At 37.7% G+C, this 25172-nt stretch overlaps 2 protein-coding genes across 2 annotated transcripts in view; one reads left to right on the top strand and one right to left on the bottom strand.

Moving 5' to 3' along the window:
* The window catches only part of LOC139734520 (uncharacterized), a 107050-nt gene extending 95753 nt beyond the window's left edge, over positions 1-11297 (bottom strand). The window contains exons 1-2 of the mRNA XM_071645296.1: positions 11201-11297; positions 10472-10546 (exon numbers count right to left, since the gene is read on the bottom strand). Coding sequence (XP_071501397.1) covers positions 10472-10546; positions 11201-11297 — 172 coding nt within the window. The remainder of the gene's footprint in view (positions 1-10471; positions 10547-11200) is intronic.
* The window catches only part of LOC139734513 (uncharacterized), a 106311-nt gene continuing 82453 nt past the window's right edge, over positions 1315-25172 (top strand). The window contains exon 1 of the mRNA XM_071645291.1: positions 1315-1420. The gene's annotated coding sequence lies outside the window, so the exon portion shown is untranslated. The remainder of the gene's footprint in view (positions 1421-25172) is intronic.

Here is a 25172-nt window from a genome sequence, read left to right as displayed (position 1 = left end):
ATCGAACGAAAAGAAATCAAACAAGCTGAAATCGAATTTTTAAATATATTTTTTTTTCTTAAATACGCTTATTGCCGCAAAACCAAACATTGTGTAAAGTATCCATTTTTTTTTTCATTTACCTGCCGACGCCATGAATGTTCATCAAGTTGAACTCAAAGAAAATTATAGAGACTTCTGACTTGGGTTGTTAGACGCCTACCATTATGCTTCCAAATTAATAAAGGACGTGAGAAAAGGCGAATTTTAAATGATTGTTACAAACCAAACATTATGTCGATCTTACTATATATTTCGAAGTGACGTGAAATATGAATAATATAATTCTACCCCTGAAAAAAGGGAAGAGAACTAAAATAATTTTAATAACAGGTAGATGCCGAGTAAATGAAAAAAAAAAATCATTTAATCTGCCTAAAGACAAGTTTCGTGAGGTATATTTTGGTTTATTGCCGGATTTTTGGTAAGAAAAAGAAAAAGAAATATTTCGTATTTACGCAACACCATCGTTATACCCAATATCCCGCTCCTTTGCCCAGAATCCAGCTACAAAAAGCTTTTGAACATGTTATCAGTAATATTATAGTACTTCCATTTTGTTGAGTTAACGATTGGACATACGAAGTTCACTTTTTTTCAGTTCCTTCTCAAAAAGAAATAATAATGTGCTTCATATTGTGGAGACACTTATATGATTCATTAGTATTGAATGCATTAAATTATTGATTCTTAGACACTCTTGATCACGATGTTCTTAGAGGTTTTTTGTGAAAAAAAAACATCGTTATCCCAAGGAACTCATGTAACAAAAAAAAACTGTATATCAAGTTACAGGTTATTGATAAAATTTTGCTATGCTTTATTTAAATGGTTCAAGAGATCATCTTCATCAATGTAGCAACGACGGATGAGGCTATAACTCTAACAAATGCCATAAACTTTGAAGATATGAAAGCCATCACTAAATTGTTTGTATATTTTTTTTTCCCTCAAGAAGCTTTTAGAAAGATTTCGGGCTGATATTTCAGCAAGTAGAGGTGTTCACAGTTAGTAGGACACGTCAGTTTGTGATCTGCATTTAGCACTTATGGCTACAGCTACTTGGACGACGGGGTGGGCGTGGCTACCTGGTTTTTAGAGGGAGTAAGGCCAGCGCTCGGAAGAGCGCCGTGATTGCAAACTAATCTGTCCAATGGTGCACTGGTTCCGCTACCACGTGACTAAAGTTCTTGGTAGAGTTTGTGTTACTTGCGTTGGACAGATGCCTGCAACTCGACCCATGCGGAAAGTGTGTAGCGCATCAACGCAATCTTCAGTCCCTCCTAAGCTAGCTCTGTACGCTTGCCAACCCGGATCGAAGTACGAAGTGTTTTTCTGGGCCCGACGATCGGAGCGTATCTTCTCTGCTTTATTTTTTTAGGTGAGTGAATTATACCGTTTGATATTCGCGTTTCCTTGCGTCGTTAGCTTAGCATGGAATACGATTGTTATACCCGAGTGCTTTGAATCTTGTAACTTTTGGAGACCCTCAATCAGAGAATGACTGTGTATCATTTTACTCCCGGGTACGTCCGCGATGCGATGCCTGGTCGGAAAGGCGACCCCGCACGGATGCGACGGCGCGGCGGTTGCCTCGCCGCTGTTGTGGAATGTGTGGGTAAATGTTATTGGTATGCTACGTATGTCGGCAGGTCCATATGCGGGCTATTTAGATGCGAATAACGTGTTTTGGCAGCTCGCCTCGATGGTCAGCAAGCGAATAACAATAGCCTAACGGTACCGTCGCCGCCCAAGCGAAAAATCGTCCACAATAGATAGTAGACAACGAAGAAAGGTGCCACTTTGCTTCTAGTTACAAGTAGATGAAGTATTCCCTTTGATTTTCAAGGTCTATTTGCATCTAGTGGTCGTATGTTGGAGATTGGAACGTACTCGACTATTGACTACTGTGCTGTGATGGGCATGGGGTGCATTGGGGGAGGGTCTATTACATAATTCGACACCGTTGTGGTTGTGATTGTGCCTAACTAAATTGTGTAGCACAAATACCTCAAGCCTTTTTTTTTCTTCATGTGTTCCTCTTCCAAAGGAACGCTTGTTATTATCAACCAGTACAGATTTTATTCTTTTTTTTAATCTTTGTAGATTTTTAATGACTATAAAAAAGAAGGGTCTACCAACATTTTAGATGTTGATGAGATGTGATGCACCCCACCCAATCAAGCTACGAGGGATACCATCCATGTGCTTTATTATCTCCTACAGTTTACTGGAAATATGTTGTGCAATTTGATTTTTTTTTTGTTCATGAAGACTCTACACACTTTTTTTTTGTATTGTAATAATGTATGACACTTGACAGTACTAGGTTATGGGCAAATTCTGTCACATTATCTAGTTCTAGATTAGTGTTTCAAGTTGACTTTCACTGTTTCATTTGCTACTGCAGTAGCTGGCTATGGAAAACCAGAAACGATATCATATGACATTGAAATTAAATAACAAAGAAATTAAATCACAAAATATATTCAGAGGTAAACTATTCAATATTGTGTAGATCCTTAGGTGTAGATATTTATGACTTTTTTTAGTCAACATACACAAAATGCACACACACACACACATGAAAAATCCCTGATATATGTAGATAGTGTCCTTCAAAATGTCTATATATATATGTATAACATGTATCTGTGTATATCTCCCCTGTCTCACAAAACACATAGGCATAGGCCTATAGTTATAGGCCAACATGCATAATAGGATATAATATACATAGAATAAGAACAATAGAACAATGAATGAAATAATTACTGTAATATGACTTCTATTAAATCTGATGTATTCGATATCCTTAAATTGATTTTTTTTTTCTAGCAGAAAGTTACAGTATCCATTTCTTGCATTTAAAGGGATGGTATAGTTTTAGTTTAGATTGGGGATTCAGATTTTAGCCTTTTGCAAGATGATTATAAAAACCACCTCAGACACAGCATGCAGTTCTATGAGGAATTCAAAGTTTATTTGATAGAAATCAAATTTCTCTTAAATTGTAAGCTCTTTTAAATTGGGCCCCCCACTTTTTGTGCACCATACAAAAGAATACATAAGGTGTTATCACTTTGGGCCCCCCCCCCACTTTTTTGACATGAAAGTAACAGAAATAGAGATCTTGAAGTGTGAGCATGGTAAGGTTATGTTTTTGCGCTGAAGACCCTTTTTTCTTTTTTTTCTTTTTTCTTTTTTGCTTGTTAGCTGAAGAAACCCAGGAGTGGAAGGGGAGAGATGAACTGAAGACCTTTTTTTTTTTGCTTGTTAGCTCATGAAACCCGAAAGTGCCCCCCCCCCCACCACCACTCCGCCGGCCCTGATCATAAGACCCCTTCTACTATGTTAATAACAAGTCAAGGGAATGTGTACTTCTCATTTAAAAAAAAGATAATAATTTTGTGGAATTCTCTGCATATTTCCTTGATGTCATTGTTCTTCGGTGACATTTTATAAAGAATGTTGCAGTCATCTCATCCAGCGATGGCAGCACTAAGAATTTTCAAATTCATAACTTTTGAATCTAATGTTTGACTTTACTCAGACTTTACTGATGTGTTCTATTATTACTACATTCACTCATCTACATATTTGGTATCATTTCCCTTTTCCATCCATATATTTTGGTATGCATTTCCCTTTAAAGGGACTGTACAGTACTGGTTGAGGTAAGGATTCATGTTTTGAACATTCCTTAGTGAGATAATGAAAAGCCTCTTATGAAATTTGAAAGAGCATAATTTTAAGAAGGATTCAACGTTTATTTGATGAAAATTGGTTTTCAAATGGCTGAGATATCCAAAAAAGTGCTAATAATGAAAGGCGACATGCCCCAACTTTATTAGTATCTCTTTGTTTCACCTTGTTTTTGGATATCTCAGGCATTTCAAAACCGATTTTCATCGAATAAACTTTTGATACCCCTTTGAACTGCATGCTCTTTGACATCTCATAGAGTGGTTTCTGAATATCTCACAAAACGTTAAGCTAAATCTTCACCTCGACCAGAACTGTACACACCCTTTAAGTATGAACATTTCATGGACAAGAAGGCATTGCAAAAATATATATATGTTTATCCTACTCTCCATTTGAAGAATTTGAGAGGAAAATGAGCTAACTCCATTCTTGCCAATTAGAGATATTTGTAATTCTGCCAAAAAAAAAATCCCCAGAAATAATAAGGGAACATGGGATATTTGTCATCATAACTTCTAAGACTACAGTTACTAAGAGTATTCATTGTCATGCAACCATTAAGATACCATTAAAAAGGTTTTATTTCATGCTATGTGATGTAAAATGTTTATAAATGGCATTTACCCATTTTGCCATCATACTCATTTATTCTTCTTGCCCAACACTGACATTTAGTTGCCTTAGGCAAGCAGCCAAGCAAGTATAACCCCCCCCCCCACCCTCTAAATTGGCAAATCCAGATACAATTTATTGTGGAATCCCTTTGCAGTTTGACTTTTCTGACTTCGTAGTTCATGCCATCCATTGGGGACATTCTGATTTTCTTTGGCTTTCATATATATTGACTAAACATCCCAAATGCACCATTAGCCTCAGAAAGATTGCCAATATGCCATTTGCCTGTGGAGCTTTTCTGTCATTGGTGCACAAAAAAAAAGAAGCTAACAAGGAGATTTCATCTCTCCCTCTCTCTCTGTAACTATTTTTATCTCTCTCCTTTTGCATGAAAATCTTGCAGCAGTTATGTTTGTGGTTTACGATCAATACTGCTTTATTCTTTTTTTTATGAGGAATATGCAATTGTTGCGCATAAATGGATTTTGACGTTGACTCCATAAAGGCCGTCTCCCAATATGGTCTGTCTGTCAGAATTGAGCTGGCTCGTAAATATGTGCGGCTTGAAGCAGTCATCATGCAAAGTCCATGCAGGGCTGCAGTGCTTGTACTGGTCAGGTCTTGATGTGCATTTTTGGAAAAAATAACCATTATGGGATAAGGTACAAAATGGCAAATCACAGCCTCAGTCAGTCATACATGTGAGCAAATGCGTGTTAATAACCGCAAACTGGAAGCATGCAAGATGACTTCTCTATTATTACAGTTGCAAGTTTTTGCGATGAGCTCTGTGTGACAGAAGTGATGATTTGATTGTATATTGACTGACATGACTGACATCACATTTCCATTGGATTTTCTTCAAATTAGAAATTACATCTTCATTTATGGATTTGATAATCGTTGCTCAGATATTGCTGGACCATGTACCGTTCTGCTATGGTATGATTCTACACTTCATTGATGTCAAAATTGTAATGAATATTCTAAGTGGAGATTCATTTGGTTGGGGGAGGGGGCTTATTGAATTCATGAGAGAACGTTGTTCATCACTACCTTTAATCTGTTGAGGACGAGGCCCAAGTATACTCAAGCAGACCAGTCTTTGGGAAATGTGTGTTATAGCAAAATCAGTCCGTCCTCAACGGGTTAAAAAAAAAGTTTCTGCATATGCCAAGGGTTGGAAACATGGTTGTACTCTCACATACTGATCGAGAGTACTGATGCTCAATTTGCATCATGATTGTAATCACACATCAGTAGTATCGTGATTGAAATGATGCATTTTGGCCGTATGTATCCAAATTGGAATCATGGAGGGTGAATCGAAGAGTAGTTCCAGTTGTGTTTCATATGACAGCCTGGAGGTGTTTGCCAATCTCAATTCATCAAAATTAAGGAACAAAACAGTAGTGGTATGGAATCACTTCGAAATCGTGTGTTTTGTTGTTTTTTTTTTTGGGGGGGGGGAGACGGATCTTATGGCGAACTTCCAACCACGTCCACAGAAAAACTGGGCTCCTCAATTGCTTGCACTGTAAAGTCTAACTGCACACTACTTACTGCTCAAGAGTGCAGATGATAAGAACTTGGAAAGAAGCCACACCTCCTATCCTCACTCTGAAGTTCAAAACTGCAGAATCCATGAAGCCTTCTTCGGTCGTGTGTACAGTCAATATTTCTGATTGTAATTGTAATTACCTCCGCCAAGGGAAGAGGTTATGAAAGGGAAGAGCTAAAAAGAACCCGAGCCGTACATTTTCATTACCGTACAATGGTTGGTTTGTTTGTCTGTGTGCAAAATAAATCAAAAAGTTGTGAATGGATTGGGATGAAACTTGCAGAAAAGATTGGGAATGACACAAGGAACAGATGATTAAAGTTTGGTAGTGATCCGGAAATTTTTTGTGGATTTTATGAAGGATTCAATATTTTGGCAGGTAGGGTTAATGAACTTGGGAGTTCAAGCTGCGCATTTTTGAGGTTTTCATATGCGCACTAAAGTGCGTGCTCAAGTTTCTGCTAGGGCGAGGCGCGCTGCGCAGCTGAGGGTTTATGACATAATAAAGGCTTCTATTTTGGGAAATCTGGCGATTTTTCAGTGGGTGAAAATCACTGATCTCTATGGAAGATCAAGATCGTCGGTGGAAAGTAGCTGCTTGGCAGAGGTCTGCACTCTCAGGGTGTTTTTCTAGTTGTAAGAGTGATTCAGCTTTGCGATTATGTTTCTCAACTGGTGTGAAAACGGCCTTCAATCTTAGAATAATTGTCCATAGGATTTACTGTTTGCTATCACTGAATACATGCAGGTCAAACTGAGGTCACCGTGGCTGACATACCTGACAGAGTGTGGCTCACTCAGCAGGGACATTAATCATTACACCCTGATATTACAGACTTTGTGAATGCTTCCAAAGTGAAAATGCAACTTTGTCTCCATGGGAGACTAGAAATTCTTAGGTGCCCTGACATTTACAAACCAGATCTTGTGAATATACCAGCATTGTTCACAGTTTGAAATGTCCGTGTGGTACATTTGAGGGAAAGATTCATTAAGATCATTAAAAAAAAAAATACAGCATGCATGTAACATTTTCAGTTACATTTCTTGGGAAACAGAATTTTGAAAAAGTGCAATGCTCAATAAAATATTTCTTGATTATATACCGAAAGATGGGTTTTACCAGACCTTTAGATAATTATACCTGGCAGGCCTTTTTTGATAAGTTGAAACCAGAGATTGCTGTATGGAAACCTCATTGTCTTCATAGGCTTTTTTTATTATTATTTTCCAAGTGGCTCAGCCTTCATGATGTAGATTGTGTTTTAGTGTAATTAGCCATTTAGAAAGTCTAGAATTAATTGCTTCATGTTTAATAACTGGTGCAGCTCCAAACAAAGTATGTCGATCCAACACTCAAAGTGATGCCTTTCAGGGCTCAACACTAACGGTGGCCCGGTGGCCCGGGGCCACCAAAAATGAAAGTCGGGCCACCAAATTTCAAAAAAGGGCAAATTTGGTGGCCCGCTTCGGGCCACCAAAATTTTTTGAAAAGTATGTCAATAAATTCGTAACTTTTTTGCGCCAGAAATTAGCAGTTAAATTTGTTTAAAGGATGGATGAAAAGGACTGAATGAGTGCCTGAGAGTGAGTGTTGCAAGTTTGTTGTAGATATGTCCAACTTCTAATTCTTACTATCATAAAACTTAAATATTTGACTCATTAAAAAAAGGACTTTTAATGTTTTTTATTGTGTTTTTTCGGGCCACCAAATTTTTCTCTCGGGCCACCAAAAATTTGAAATTTAGGATTTTGGTGGCCCCATCGGGCCACCAAACAAAAAAGTTAGTGTCGAGCCATGCCTTTTCTCTATATCCAGGGGTATTTTAGAAGGGAAATGTGTATATTCCATCAAGGCATCCATGCATGAAGAAACTCTTTGTTTCAACTGTTCGTGAAAATCTTTGTAGAAGTAATGATGCCATAAAACCACTGGTCTAGTTTGAGTATCAACCCATTCAAAGAAGACTTTCTCAACTAGTTTTAATTCAACAGTGCTCAGATTTTCAAATGATAAACCTTCTGAATGTACCTCAATTGTCACTTGTTTCTAGGGTAAACCTGTCAGGCTTGATAATGAATGATTCATTCTCGCTTGGCAAATGCCAGCATACTACTTGACACTTTTGGCAATGGAACGATTTTCCACTCCTGTAAGCCCGGCCAGACACGCTTCGCCAGTCGTGGTTTACTTGTAAAGAATCACTGCAAACAGTGCGGCCTTTTTTTAGGGGCAGAAAATTGAATTTACATGTTTGTTTGGCCACAGACTAAAGTCTTATCGAGAGGGGCTTTAGATAATGGGAATGTAGTTTTGTGGGCTCTCCTCGCCGTGCAAGCGTGCAGGGGGTTTGTGGGCAGGGCTGGAACATGCGTAGAAAAACGACAAGGGGGTGCAAAGGCATTCCTTGCAGTCTTCCGTTTTGTGACGATCCTTTATTTGACAGTTTTCCAAGGAAATGTTTTGTCAGTTTAAAGGTAGAAACCACCCTTATCAGCAAACCTGCCAAGAGTTTTAATGGAAGCCGCCATGATATTTGATGCGAATTTCAAATCAGCTTTTCATTCCAGGAAGCATCAATTTGCATATTAAAAAATGGAAAATAAATGAATGAATAAATAAATAAATGAATAGATAAAAAGAATATTGAGTTCAACAATGTGGGCCATATCCATATTATATTAATTAGCAAAAAGTAATAGGACCTAGCTACTGCATATGAAGCAAGATATTTTCACGACATGAAATTTTGCGATTGGAGTTGTCAGCTTTTTTTCAGGGCATGAAATTTCCACAAATTGCCACTGGCATTTAATGCATTATAGGGCCCAATGTAGACAAGAACTTTTACGTGCATTTTCATTTCACAAATCTTGGTTCTCCCAAGACTTGAGGAATTGCAGTACATGTGAAAATTTCTGGTTTTCCAGTAGATCCAAATTTGTGAAGTTCATGATACCATCTCTGAATGCTGACATGGCGTCCATAGATTAGTGAGCTTACTCAATGTACAGTGCTTATTAACTATCATTAAAGGTAGCCCTGAACTGTATGGAATGCTGAACTGTATCTACTGGGTGAACTGCCCTTTTACAATACACCTTGCAGGGGAGGACCGGGCATACGTAGCTTGTACAATGTGTGGAGCCTATGGGGATTCACCATTCCTAGGATACATTGAAGTTAAAGGGATATGGGTGTCGTATTGGTGGAGATGAGGGTAGAGTTTTCAACCTTTTTTGGATACTAAGAAACCACTTATGAAATGTTACAGAGCATACAATTTGAAGAAAAATTCAAAGTTCATTTGATGAAAATTGGTTTTTGAAATGATGAGATATCCACAAAAACAAAGTAAAATCAAGCAATCCTAATAAAGGATGGGTTCAACATTTATGGATTGTTTGCTTTAGATATCTCGGCTATTTCAAAACCAATTTTGATCAAATTAGCATGGAATTCCTATTGGAATTAATTGCTCTTTCATATTTCTCATTCTATCAAAAAAAAGTTAGAAACCTGAAGCCAGCTCTCAACCAAAACTTTACCATTTATTTATGGAACCATTTTCTCTTTGCTGAGACCTTTTGTTAATAAATGTGAAATCCTTTGAGTGCTTCAATGCCAATCGGCACAGAAAACCCCATAATGTTATACATATAGGCCTACTGCCTTGAGACAATTGCACAGAAAGGGTTAAAGGGATGTTATAGTTTTGGTAGTTTTGGTTTAGATGGGGCTTTAGGTTTCCAACTTTTTTTGTGAGATAATGAGAGCTGACCGCTTATGAAATATGATAGAGCATACAACGCTTGAAGAGGAATTCAAAGTTTATTTGATGAAAATGGGTTTTGAAATGGCTGATTATATTCAGAAACAAAGCGGTCCTAATAAAATATGGGACCCACCTTTTGTTAGGACCACTTTGTTTCTCTTTTTTGTACGTCGGCCATTTCAAAACTGATTTTCGTCAAATAATCTTTGAATATACCTCTTAGAATTATATGCTCTTTAACATTAATTTTATCATAAGTGGTTTCTAATTACTGTCCTACAAAAAATTTAAAATCTGAATCCCCTATCTCAAACAAAACCAAAATAAAGTTTATGGATTTCCTGTTTCAACATTACATTGTCTCTGGAGTTGATTCTAATTGAAGTGTCATGCAGGTTTTTTACTCTACATTCTTTCCTGCCTATTATTCTGTTGTCAAAAAATATATCAGTTTCAAGCTCTGAATACAGTCCTAAATGAAGAGTTGTTTGAAAATCCTCCTGAGCAAAGATCCAACAGAAATTCTCCCCAGTATTCCATCAAATCTGGTGGTAAAAGAAATCAGCACGCACCTTCTGAATCCGCTCCTGTTTAGCTGCGATGAAAGAAAGAAAGACCCAGGGCAAATAAAGACAATAAAACGGCTGAAATCTCCAAGGACGATGGTAAATCATAGGTCAAATTGGGAGGAACTGTCTCATTTTTTTTGTGTGTCCACTGATGAAGAAACAGAACGATTGGAAGAAAAAAATTGGGAAAAAGTTTTGCATACCGCACATTCTGGCCCGCTCCAGTTGGCAGCCATATCTGTCATCCGTTTTCTCCCTGCCCTGCTTTTCCGCAAATGCTGGTAGACAAAGAATGGATACAGATCGGCTCTGGGGAATGTCTCGGGGAATTGGTATTATTACGTTCCCCAAATATTCTTTGCCACTGGAACAGTTGATGGCAAGAGACTTTTCAATTTGTCCCAGTTTGACAACATGCTTGTTTCCATGTATTTGGGGGAAAAAAGTTTTAAGTCAAAGCTCCCTAGGTGAACTCCAAAACTGATGCCTTCCACAGGTTCTGTAAAACAGCCAATATCTAGTTAGCATGTAGAGCTTGTTTAATGAATTCACTATTTCCTGTGGATAAAAGTTGGGTTGACATTCCAATCAGATGAATCTTTTCAGTCACTGTTTCCTCTGTTAGTGATCTTTTTCATCAAAGTAATGGTGGCATATTTATATGAGTGCAAGTGTCTCACAATGGAATCATAGGCACCATGAAATAACCCTCTTTTGGTAAGTGTCACAGAAGCCAACTTGATGAAATAAATAGTTTCACTTTCCCATTCAGTACATTTGATGCTTAAAACTACATTGCAATTGTATCAGCTAGGATGCAATATAATGCTCTTTATTTTGTGATGTACCACTGCTTCCGTGGCTGTGTATATTGTTACTGTACAATTACGCTTGTATGGAATTATATGGAATCTATCTGACAAGATTATCACAAGTCTCCAAGCCTTTGAGGGTGACCAGCTCGCCGAGCCGACTGGGCCGAGACAAGTCGTTGGATTTTGGACAGGTACTGGAGGAATATGAAGACATTAATAGCTAAACGGGGTTCAGACACGCTTGGTAGACCTTTGAATAGAGGTGTACGTGTCACAATGGTCGGGGACAGACAAAAGACAGCCAAACAGGCAAGGAACACACACATACACACAGGTACGCACACAAACGTCTTTCTTTTACGTCAGGATTGTTCCGTTCTGGTTGGGGAAACATCCTCTGAAAGAAAAGACCTGTGTTGGCCGTCCCTCTTCAGTCCTGTTTGCTGTGAGGTGATTTAAACGCTAATCAATGACCCTGAGTCATTCGCTGAGAATTTAAAGGGGAAGTCTAGTCCACTTTGGGGAAATCTAGAAAGAAAATGTATCACCAGCCAGTAAGATGATTATAAGTTCAGGTAGGAAAGGCTTTCACACTTGCAAAGAACTGGTTTGTTGACATGCTTTAACTTATGTGTTTCATGCAAACAAAAGTATGTTTTCAAAGTGTGAATGCAAACTGGTAATTCATATCAGATTGTTGAGATGAGGGGACATTTTAACCTTAACATCTGATCATTCCATATAGCTCTTTAACCTGTTGAGAATGGCATATTTTGCTGCAACACGCATAGACACTTGCCTGATTATACTCAGGACTCATCCTTGATGGGTTAATTGGTACATTGAGAGTCTATACATTTTTGAAACATGATAAGAAATGAGTTCAGACAGTGAAGTCTGGAACCTCTTTGGGAAAGTGTTCAACCCTGCAGATCCTCTGCACTGTGTGCTTCAAAGATCACATCCACATTTGGCACATGAGTGAAAATGCAGATGACTGTTCTAGCAGACTGTAGTCTGCATGAATACCTGCAGCCATCTTAACCCTGTGACCCCCAAGATATGAGCTGATTACCCATAGATTCCATACATGGCATAGGGCCTACCTGATTCCCTTCAATAGGTTAATGATCATTGCCATGCCAGCAGATTGTAGACTGTTGCTATAGCAATGCATGGACTGCGACTAATTATGCCTCGATAGTAAAAGTGCAAAAAGTAAACAAGTAGACCTATTGGGGAGAGTTTTCTCATTGTATCAAATGAAGTTGAGATTGCTGTACCATTACCAATCAGGATATATGACCAATTTAATGGGGTATGGTGGCTGGAGGGTTTTTAATGTTACTAAATAGAATTCCGATTTTGTCAATGATTTCTGACCAATGTTTCTAATCCTGACCAGAGTTATAGAGTGCTGAGTGCTGAGTGCTCCTCACGAAGTGCTTGCTGCAAACATATTTCATACAAGAGCAGTAAAACCAAGTCCCTAGCCTGAGTTGCCAAGCTCAGCTTTCTCAATTGCATCTATAACTTTAGGCGTTTTCACATCAGCCTGCTGTTTCGAAATAGCATGCTATTTTTTTACTTAGGAAATTAACCCGATCACGAAATAGCGTGCTATCTGATAATGTGAACACTAATTAGCGCGCTAATTGTATCGCTCTGATCGAGAAAATTTCTCGAGTCCAACTCGGGAAATATCTGAAATAACGGGATAACATAGCGAACTAATGTGAAATCGCTTCAAGAAATTAGCGCGATGCATCCCATCATGCCGAGCGTGTGTGACCCGAAAGCGTGCGCTCTACTGGTATACCCGACACTGTTTGCGCATGCTCAGCTGTCGAATTAGCTCGAAAAAAATTTCGGGCTAATTCTCTTCGGGCTGATGTGAATAGGAAATGAAATAGCACGCTAATTTGCAATCGCGAAAAATATCTCGAGCTTGGATTTTTATCGGGCTGATGTGAAAACGCCTTTTGAGAGGTGGAGCCATGCAGTTTGCTATATGTTTGCCCAGAATCTTGCAAAAAGTGAACAGAAAGTCATCCCCAGCAGAAATATGCACTCAGATAGCACTGCAGCCCGACAAGTCTGGGTTCTGTGGGTAGTGTCAAAGCACTCTTTGCGTGATCTCCCAACACCAAAAATACCTCCTCATTGGAGTAAACAGCATCTTTTGTGTAGATCAAAACTGTCTGACACCAGTCTTGTTATAGCTACTATGAAGGAATGGAAACTAGAGAGATATGAACACTCATACTTCTATCAGGAGGTCATAAACTTTCATCTTTAGACCAAATTAAATCATCTGGGACATCCAGCTTCTCCAGAATTTTTGGCCTAATTTTGAATTGAGCATGGAAATAAAACTTTTGTTGTCATAGGCTGTTTTCATTTTGTGTATGCAAACTAGAATTGTTGAGGATGATTTGAAGCACAATTTCATTGATGATTCAAATTATGGTCTGGGGTGTTTTTTTAAACATATATTCCAAGCATCATTGTAATTGGACAAAAGTTGTAACAGTTTTTTATTTTTTTTTTTAAATTTTTAATTCATTTCATATTTATTTTATTTTAAATATTTTACTTATTCATTTCCAGCAATAGGGTGGATAGCCTTTTCGCCATGGCTGATTTTCAAAGGGGTCCATTTCAGTTCAAACTTGTTTTGAGATAGAATTACCATTCACTGTCACATTTGAAATTTATATATTCTTGCCTTTCCCCTTCTCATTACGTTGTACATAAGGATCTTTCAAAAAATCATTTTGACAATAATTTACTTCAACAAAAGGAGCATCCCATTTCAAACATAAATAGCAATTCTAATTCATTTTCAAGTCTCTCACAATAATATCATAACAAGAAAACATTCCTGTTGGTAAAGTTACCTCTAAGACCATTGAAACAGAATTTAGATGTTAAGCAGGTGGGAGTGTTTTTGTTGCCATGGCAACCAATGACACCTCCTATGACCTGTGTATAAGGATCAGAAGTGGTGACATCCATACAACAGATTTGCGCATCGTTGTGAATGATGCAAGGACTTTAACCCGTTGAGGACGAGTCCCGAGTATACTCGGGCAAGCGTCTATGGGAAATGCGTGTTGTAGCAATATCAAACCGTCCTCAACGGGTTAAGCTCATCACCTATGAAAATTGTGGCTAGTTAAGAAGTCTGCGGGTGTTATTTGCAACTCTTTTGTAATGATATGATGCAAAAAAGTCCCTAGTTTGACATTTTCTCCATTTTAACACTCATGCCAAAATCAATGTTTGACTTGTAACACCATGATACCATTATGTTGTTGTTTTTTTCTCTCAAAGGAAGAATTTCATTATTTTTGACATTTTTAAAGAATGTATTTACTGTTTTGAACTGAAATTATGCTGTTCAATCTTACTCAATATGGTAGTATCTTCTATATCTTGAATATGGAGCAGGACCCTATTCCATGTACACATACATGCAATCAAACGAATGTTAGAAAATCAAACAGAAGTGAGGTATCAGCCAATCAGAATTGAGTTTACAGAGACTTATGTTTGATTTCCTTACTTATGTTTGATCTCAACTTTGATGCAACAGGGTCCAGATTTCCCCCCAAAAGATAGCAAATGGAACTCTTTGTAAATATGCTTCCCACCACTGTGAATTAAAAAGAAGAAAGAGAATAGAGATCTGTGAAGGATGTTCACTAGAATGTTTCTTTTTTTTTGGCCCATGATATAAAAAGAGAGCCACTGTGATATCTAGACGGTGAGATGTGAGACTCTCGACAGTGCAATACAAATGAAATCCTTCAGCATTTAAAGGCATAATTTACCACTTGGAGATGAAACAAAAACCAAGCTTTAGTGCTTCAAAATAATTCTAAAATGTGAGTTAGGGATAGAAACACCCAGTGTTAAAATCTTAATCTTAATGATCAATGTCAAGTATTGTGAAATATACAAACTGTGAACAATAGTAGGCCCTAATAATGAATTTCTGAACTAAACCATCTACAGTTATGGTTTATTGAGAAAAATACTTAATGTATCTCTGATATTTTAGGCTTTATTGCAACATTTTATATCATAGAATGTTTTGTGATACAAGTGACCTACACATATGCATCAGATGTGATAACTCTAACGTCTTTTAAATCACATGTTCCCAGTGGTAAACAAACCTTTAAATGTTGTGGTACAGTTTTCGCCCACCCTAGACTGTGCAGCTATGTCAAACCACACAGTGAGATGTGACCTGGGGTGTCCCTGTCAAATGTATACATGTTTTCAATAAAGGGCACTTCATTTTTCCCCCTTTTTACCTCGGCTTCAGCTCTTTTTTTAATCACTGAGCCACACAGTTGCACTTGCAGGAATGCCAGACCCTTTTTAGGCGAGTGCGGTGGATATGGTTTCAATTCGCCTCATGCGAAACTGCTCCAGAAAATCTCATTACTGCAGCCCTGTCAGTCCACAGAGATCTATCAAGCTGATTCTCTTCATTCCAAGGGGGAAAAAAGTAGAATTGTTAGCAGCATGACATGTGTAGCAAATATGGCTTGAATTTTGAATAGGTGCCTATAAGTCAACTTGTCTATGTATACAAGCTTTAAAGGGATTGTACAGTTATGGTTGAGACCTAATTTCAGGTTTCTAACATTTTTTGGTGAGATAATGAGAAACCTCTTATAAAATGTGAAAGAGCATGTAATTCTATGAGGAATTCAACGTTTATTTGATGAAAATTGGTTTTGAAATGGCTGAGATATAAAAAAAGAGCGATTCTAATAAAGTGTGGGACCCACACTTTATTACGATTGCTTTGTTTTACTTTGTTTTTTGATGTTTCAGTCATTCCAAACCCGATCTTCGTCAAATAAACTTTGAATTCCTCTTAAAATGGTATGTTCTATACTATATCATAAGTGTTTTCTTGGTATCTCGCAAAAAGTTAAAAACCCAATTCTCATCTCCACCAAAACTGTACTATCCCTTTAACTCATTGTGTTTTCACGATGTAGGCCCACGTGTGCCATTTTATTCTGAGACCACAAGGCATGAGGGCTTTTTGATGTTATTCTGTTTTTCAAAGCTATGTTTCTCTCACTTAGAGTTTGTCCTGCATTCATGCTAGGAGTGCAGTTCAGCAAAGTTGTGGAGCAAATTGCAAGATTTAAGGCCCGTTTACACGGAGCACGGCAACGGCAACTGTCCAGTTTTTTGCTATGGTGCACCAAAAGGACCCATGTCTGGTTCTGTTACAATATCACTTCCTCGCTTATGATTTTGTTACAGAATTAATCTTCAACCGGTGATTTTGTTATTTTTGATTTTGACATACGAATAACATTTTGGGTGACTTAGTACCAAATTACTGATTGAAATTTTTTTTTTTAACAGAACCAGACGTGATTCCTTTTGGCGCACCATAGCAGAAAACATAACCATTGCCATTACCGTGCACGGATGTAAACATGCCCTTATACTGAACATTTTGTCTGACCCAAGGTATCAAACTTCCAGGCCAGGCGTCATAGAGTTACAGGACTACCTAACCTGTGCTTCTCTGTTCCTTCGTACAAGCTTCTCTTGCTCTTTAAAACTGTCTATACCACTATAGATGAACCACTCTGCAAGTTAACCATCTTGTAGTAAAATTATATATCTGGGTAAAATGTGCCTTTTTATACCCTTTTCCATGTGGGTGGTGATTTTTTTTTTGGGGGGGGGGGCAGGAGTCTTTGAGGTCATAAATTTCATTTTGCCAACTCTCAGCTAGATAGCTTTAGTTTCTGAGATGAAAGGAGCTATCTGGAGTTATTTTCACATATTTGCAGTAAATATGATGATCAATATTTAGCATTTCAGTAGAAATTTGGGGATCTTGACAATACTGCAGTGATAATAAATTTTCAGGTCAAAACAAAAATGTGTTAATGAAAAATTTACTTCAGCATGAAGGCGCACTGCACTTTGGAAGCAGTCAAAGTTTGATTCACAGAGATTAGAGGATGATTTCCCCACCCTGTCTACATCCATTACATTCATCACGTTATCAGAAGAAAAATGAATTGTGAGGCATAGCAAATGCAGTACAACTACAGTCCTTTTATAATTCATAAGTTGACTGCAAGACTGAGTTGTTATTTGCAGGGACATTGTTGAAGAAAAGTTCAGATTAAAAGATGAAATGAAAAGGATCCTGGATGAGTCATTTCTACTATCATGTGAGAAAAATGCCTTGAATAAAAGCCAGATGAGGCACATAGGCCTACACTCTTTCCTAATTAACCCTGTCACTGCATAGTATTCAGTAGTCATAGACTTTGTGCATGGCCTGCCAGGTTTCATGATTGAATGGGTTAGCTTACAATCAAACAAAAGAACATCTTCATTGTTGGCTGTGTTGACTCAGATTACCACACATTGTTTGCTTTCATGTGACCAGCTCTATTCAACCCCACTCTCTCACACTGCCTTCATCAAGTCAGTTCCCATTTTCAGGTGATATAGTGAGACCAAAACTTGGCAAAAGAGAAAAGAAACGTACATTATGATATGTTGATGCGTCACCATGAAAAAAAAAAATGTCAGGGAAAGAATTTTTTTTTTTTCAACAGATACAGAGACTCCAACTCTCCCGTTTTCGACGGGAGATCTCCCGCCGAAAACCCATTTTTGCAAAATCTCCCGTTCTTTAATTCTTTAATTTCTTCCGCCCTGGCTCTGTGTCTCCCGTTGGAAAGGATTTCTTACTTATTGCTATCGTTTGTTGAAAAAATAAGCCTTAGATAGCACGAGAGAGCATCTAGAACTCTAGGAACTTCGCGCTTCGCACACATCAACTTGGATTCTCCCATTTGCAAGGGGTTTCAGGCGGGAGAATCTCCAGATCAGAATGTGTTTTGGGTTGGAGTCTCTGCAGATATGAATATGCCAGATGCTAAGCCTCAGATCGATATATAATTGTCCTAATTCATTGCTAAGAAAATGTATTTAAAAAAAATGAAATTTATAAAACTGCAAAGGTTATACTGCCAAAGCAACTTCCTTCCTTTTTTGATCTCTGGCTTTATATAGGTCATGTAATGACGCACCTAAATATATGATATATTTTTGCTTGTTACAATGGAAAGTTTAATCGATGAATTGTGGTTATAAATATTCAAATATAAATATAAATGTGTGAATAAGTTTGTAGTCCCAGAAGCCTTGTCATCGTACAGATGAATCTCCTGTAAGTTCACAGTTCTGCCACCATCTGTCAGACGCACTATATAGCTCTCTGATGTGTAGGGCCTGGGAAAGACATTGTTTCATTGTAGCTTGAATCCATGACTCAGGGTATCAACATTCCATTCATCCTCAGACAGTAAATATATGCAGTGAGGACAAGAGGGCTTGTCGTAATCATTGTATTATTTTGTAACTTTTGTTTAATCCTGTCAAAAGAAGAAAATCAACAACCAATAAATATTCATGTATGTAAGGTAACAATTTTCTGTGGGCATTCACATCATGGATGTAAGAAACATCAAACAATGATTTTAACTGATTAGTAAAAGTCATACAGATATGAAGAGTTTGTTTGCAAAAACCGATAAGTCCATTTTTTGAAGATTTTGAATTATGGTTTCTGTCATAAAGTACAAAGTAATACCTTTTAAATTATATATTGGTCATTTATATAAAGGTACATTTTTGATGTTATGGTCAATAGAAGCAAACATTTTCTTATTATTCTCCTTATTTTTCTTGACCTTTTAAAATCGCAAATATCTCCATTTGGCAAATATGGACTTATCGGTTTTTGCGAACAAACTCTTCATATATAGGCATGAATGACTTCCATAATTTGATAGATTTTATTGTCGGTGATGAGAAATTCCATATAATATTGAAATATTTGTCTTCAGGTTGCTTTCTTATCCAAACTTTCTGTCATTATCATGTTGTACTTTGTGATCATGTGTCTGCAAAATGAAGTACTGTAAAATATCTGTGGATGACAAGGTGTAAATTGGTCATCATTAGTTATCCTCAGCACTGCCCTAACCGGGTATAACCAACCCCGCCACCCCTTTAAAATGAAAAATAACCCTTAGTGTAATAGCTATCAGTGCTATGTCTTCAAAATTTAGCTGTCATCTCTTACAACCCTCCACCCACCCACCCCCCCCCCCCCCCAACCCACTTGGGACAAAAAAAAAAAGAACTTTAGATGTTCTTTGCTACTGGCAAAAATTTCTCTTGATGGTAACTAGGCCTTTCACATCAACCTCACCTCACCCCCCCCCCCCCCCCCCCCTCCCACCAACCCACCCACACTCAACACATGTGTAGCACTGATACCTGTATTAAATCTCCTTCTGGCATTCAATATCCATTACTGTTTAGGTCAACGAGGGTCACAATTGAGGTCATTTGAGGTCAAGTTTTGGCTCCTTTTCAAATGTCACAAAAGCCCACATTTGGCAGAAGGGAAGAAAACAGTATTATGCCCCACATTCTTCCATGTTTCGGATTTTTAGGCTATGAAATGCCAACACGAGGAGGGAAAAGAAGTATGTAAGGAGTGATTTGGAATGGAGTCTTAATGTCTCAAGAATGTGGTAATGCTTTCATCTAACTGGCTTCCATATGCCAGAAGGCACTGTCTGGATTGTTGGCAGCTTTTTGACAGTCCCTTTCCCAATGCCATCTTCCAAGAATTTGTGCCTCTAGATCTTTGGCTGCTTTTATCATCTTTCCCGTGTTTGAAACACGTTTCAATAAACATTTGCAAAGGCCTTTCACATCCTCGTTCCTCGAGTTGTTGCGATTGCCATCTCTGTAGCAAGTCCTGAGGAAAACCTTGTCACTGCGCAGCTCCATTGCACAGTTTGACCCTGGGAGTAGAGATCATGTAGTTCGCTGGCTGGGTAGGTCAGAGCAATAAACACATTTCCAAATGACGAGTTTATCATCTCCACAGAAACATGTTTCTGGCTCAAATGCATTCTATTGAGATTGCACTTTTTTCAGCATTTTAGAAAGGCATTTCGAACCCCATAATCAAGACAGCTTTGCATTTAACCATCTACCCAAATCTCCCTTAACCCGTTGAGGACGAGTCCCGAGTATACTAGGCCAAGCATCTGTGGGAAGTGCGTGTTGTAGCAAAATCAAACTGTCCTCAACGGGTTAATGTTGTTTGGAAATTTTAATTTGATACAGGAAGTGAGATTGTGATGCAACCTTTGACCCTTCATTTCTTATAATCTTGTAATTTCTGCTATTTCCCTGTTTATTTCTTATATCCAGTGGATAACTTTCTTTTATACCAAGACACACAGTTGTTCCGTTTAGACGTGACATACACATGAATTGTGGGATATCAGATTTTCCAATCTATTAACAGAGTGTGATGGCATACCTATTCATCTCCATAGAAACTGGTTCCAAACAATCTCACAAGTAGCTCATTACTATTATTTTTTTTTCTTGTATTATCATTGCTCTTGCCATTTAATACACACAGATAAAAGATATCCATGATATTTTCGTATTCAGTATGTCAAGGAGATACAATTTGTAGTGTATACGTATAGAATAAGTCAATCCACGAGTGCTTCTTCATGTTGCACAACACAAGGATCATATTTCTTTCTTTTAACAGTTGAGCTCTCCACTTCAGCAATGGATGTAACTTGAGTGGAACTGGAAAAAAAAAAAAAAAAAACCTCTGATTCCGCGGTCTTGAATTTAGAGCCGAAACAACGAGGGACCGACAGGAAGTAATAAATCTCGTTTGGAATGAATTTGGGGGCGCCGACGACGACGCACAGGGAGACAACTGTTGTCGTCCAAACAAAATGAACATAGCGAGATCTAAGAAATTACACCTGACGGAAGGATGGGTAATGCGTTAGCATAAGTTATAGTGTGGCAGCTCACTAAAAGATGAACATGGTCATGTTGGATGGTTTGGTTGGTAAAAGGGTGATAAACTTTATGTGGCATTGGGAATGTGTGAAGTAGCAAAAAACATCAAATCATTTGATTTTAAGGTCTTTCTGTAATGTTTGCTGATTGGACTCCTCCATGATTTGTAACTCGAGAGTTTAGTGACAGGGAAAATGTCAGGGAAATTTTCACGATGAACTTGAATTCCTATGATCCTCATACCCGTCAGAAGTTTTAGCCAACATGGGACCTTATGGTATTCTGAATCCAAACTTTTTCTTTAGATAGACAACCATTTAGATTAGTCTTGTGTATATTCAGCAGTTATTTTTGCTTCTGATGATTTAGCAATCATTGCTTGTAATGATTTTTCTGTAAACTGGTAGACAATCACAAAAATTTCTTGAATTCTTTAATAGATCAAGAAAATTAAGTTAAGATTTTCATGCAAACAAATGAGATGCTGTCATGTTTAACATGATGTGGATTTACTTCAGTTGCTATTAATCAATCACTAGAAATGTGTTCAATTGACTGGACTCTCTTGACACTAAATGTATGGTATCAGAAAAACACAGGGCCTTTGGATGGTCTAGAAGTAGAGACTACCTCAATGTCATAGGGCCGAGACAGTGGCAGGTAGGTTTGTGACAGGAATCGCTGAATGTCAGACATTCAATGGAATCAATTGAGCTTTAACAAGGAGATCTTTCAGGTGGAATTTACCTGCTGTGCCTTTATTTATTCATTTTTTGTATCCTCGTTTGTCAGTGACCTTTAGACACAGGGTCACAATTCAAAGCCTGAGTAATGTAGCGTGGAGAAAAAGGTCAAAGGTTAGTTGATGAACTGGCAATGTGAGAAAAGAAGGGTAATGTCTGTTGACACATTGGAAGGTAGGAGAAGAATTAAAGGCTCTATTTATCATTTGCAGATGTAACAAAACCCCATAGTAGGACAGATATGTAGCAAAAATTGGTCGAAATGCTCACATCCGGCGGAAAGTATGAAATTTTGCATATAGGGGTATTTTGGGGTGCTGATTTCAAATATTGCCGGATCCAAGAGATCTGACCATGGGGTCGGCTGCCATTTTGAATTCCAATATGGCCGCCATCACAAAACAAATTCAAAGATCGCTATCTTCAGTTCTGAATGACCTGTGGCACCAAAATTTGGTACACATGAGCGTTTTGACACATTGAATTTGATGACAGATCGATTTGGAGTGTCTGACAAACATCAAATGGCCGCCATTTTGAATTCCAATATGGCCGCCTCGACGAAATATTCAAAATCCCAATCTCGATTTCTCAGTGGTGAGGGACCCTGAAATTAGGTGTAAACAAGTATTTTAACATACTGAGTTAAAATATTAACTGATGTGATGTGTCTGACAAACGCAATGCCTTCTATTTTGAATTCCAATGTGGCTACGAAGACAAACATCATGACTAACATTCATGGGCATGTCAAAAAGTGCCAGCAAAAAGGAAGCATAATGCACCTTTCACTGACGTCACAATGTAAATACAGCAGCGCGCACTCTATCAGTTACAAACGCGCGCTCAATCAGGTAGCCTAATTTACAAACCCGAGATAGAGATTTTCAACACTCCGACATGGCAAATATGTATAGAAATTCAAATTGGCTGCCGTGCAGCTTGTCAGACATAACAAATAAGTCTGTTATTGAAGTCATCATATCACAATGCTGTAATATATCAAATTCCAATGGCTAATGTCATTCAGAACTGAACATAGGGATCTTTGACGGCGGCCATATTGGAATTCAAAATGGCGGCCGACCCCGTGGCCAGATCTCTTGGATCCGGCAATTTTTGAAATCAGCGCCTCAAAATACCCCTATATGCAAAATTTCATACTTTCCGCCGGATGTGAGCATCTTTTTCACATATCTGCCCCACTACCAGCTTCAGTGCTTCAAAATAGTTCCAAAAAATGTGTTACGGATAGAAACAACCACTGTAAAAATTTTCATCGGTGTAATAACGTTATTAGAAGTATTGTTGAATACAATACAAAATGTGAACAATAGTTATGATAAAATTGTTTGAAGACGAAACAGTCTACAGTTATGGTTTATGGAGAAAAATAGTGAGATCTCCTTGAAGTTTAGGGTTTTTGCAAAATTCTTGTGTGGTACGATGTTTTTTGATACAACTGGCCTATGCAAATGCATCAAATGTGATAACTCGAATATTTTTTAAATCACTGCTCCCAATGGTAAACAATACCTTTAAGTGAAGGAAGCATGGAAAGAGAAGTTGATTCCATTAAACCTGTCAGGGCACATACTTTAGAGCAAGAAGGCAACATCTCCTATGAACTCTCCCAGGTGCCTCATTTATGACAAGAAGGCAGTAAATGCGACTTCGTTAGTCTCACCTGCATGCCTCGTTTAGGACATCGATACAAAAGTAAACTTAGATGCCTTGTTAAGGACAAGAAAACGAGAAAACAATTTCTCCAAGACTCACCTAGATGCGTCATTTAGTGAAATTTTAAGATAAGAAGGCAAGATTAGGGCTTCTCAAAATTCATTTAGATGGTGACCTGTATCTATACTTCAGAACAAACAGCACATTTTTGAAACCTTGCCAAAGCACATTTTATAATCATAAAGAAGGTATCTTGAAGAATTTTAACATGTCAACTTCTTGCCTTCATGTTTTAAATTAGGCACCATTGCAGGTTTCTATAAAGTTGCTTTCTCTTCGTCTTAACTTTTGAACTCTCACAATCGTCATTGCTATGCAAAAATGAGTTCATTTTGCTTTTTTTTTTTACCCATGTGAAGATAGAGGCTCCCCTACCGTATACATTGTTTATGAACACCATGACAAAAAACAAACAAACAAACAAACAAACAAACAAAGAGCTCAAGAATTGTTATTCCATGACACAACCGACCTCATTATGTCCACTTGCAACCAAATGGTGTTTTTTTTTTTTGTTGTTGTTGTTTTTTTTTTTTTTTTTGGGGGGGGGGAGTAGGGAGCCATCAACTTAATGTGAAGGATGGCAATTGTAGTAAATTGTTGCAAAGCGATCAAGAAAGCGATAACTCTTGTGTGTGAATGGGTCTGTACAGTGAGGGATTCAGAACTGTAGGGTTGCTGTAATGGTGCTGTTTATATTGACAGAAATGCTTAGATTTAGCGTGGGACAAACAGACACTCATGATTGCCTAAAACCTGTGTCCATCCAAGGATTATACCACCTCACTTGTTCACCAATAACCACACCCTTATCTATGGAGAGAGGGAGAGAGAAGAAAGCTTTGTTTGGAAAGACACAGCATGCAAGAGTGGCCATGTTGGAGTGTTGTAAAATTTGATTTTTTTTTTTTTACATTAGCTTTATGGTGAAGAGTCAATTAAGAATATTTAGCAGCTTGGTTGCATACAAGTTTGTAACAGCATGTCTACAATTAGATATAAAAAACAGTGATCTTACGATTGAATGACATTGATTATTTTGTATTTGACACTTTGATACTGTTTCATAATCTTATTTGTCACTATATGGTAACAATAGACTTACCACTAAACCAATTACTGTGATTATATTCTTTTTAAAACTTTTGATACTGTTTCATCATCTTATTTGTCAGTACAGTAAATGTCAAGTTTGTTATTTTCCTTTTCTTTTTGATGTCACATAATGCTGTATGCTAGTAAGATTTTACTCTATGTAGCATTGTTAAACTTAGCATAATGCACATCCATTTACTTACTTGCTTACTTAATTTTACTTTTCCATTTTAGAAACTTAATCTTATACTTTGCAGAATTGCTTTGCTTTGGGGTTCTTTTGAATGATGGGAGAACTTTCTAGCCAAAATGCAACTAGTCCGAAATTGGTGTTAAACTTATGTTCTCAGTACAAGATATTTACCTCCAAAATATTCAGCTTTCAATGCTTACTGCCTTCATCAGCAAAAAGACCTGTCCTCACTGATAAGCAGGTCATAGACTTTCTGCTGATGAAAGCTGTAGCGTTGACAGCTGAAAGATTTGGGCATGAAATTATTTTGTATTGAGATCAAAAGTTTAACACCAATTTCAGATGAATTTCCAGTACAGATGAGCTTCTAAGTTCTACTCTAAAAGTGAAA

This window comes from Diadema antillarum, unplaced genomic scaffold (genome assembly GCF_040938485.1).
Source record: "Diadema antillarum isolate AM-2024a unplaced genomic scaffold, OU_Dant_1.0 scf00000026, whole genome shotgun sequence".
NCBI lineage: Eukaryota > Metazoa > Echinodermata > Echinoidea > Diadematoida > Diadematidae > Diadema > Diadema antillarum.
The sequence above is the reverse complement of the archived record's forward strand: the minus strand, read 5'-3'. Positions and strand labels throughout refer to the sequence as shown.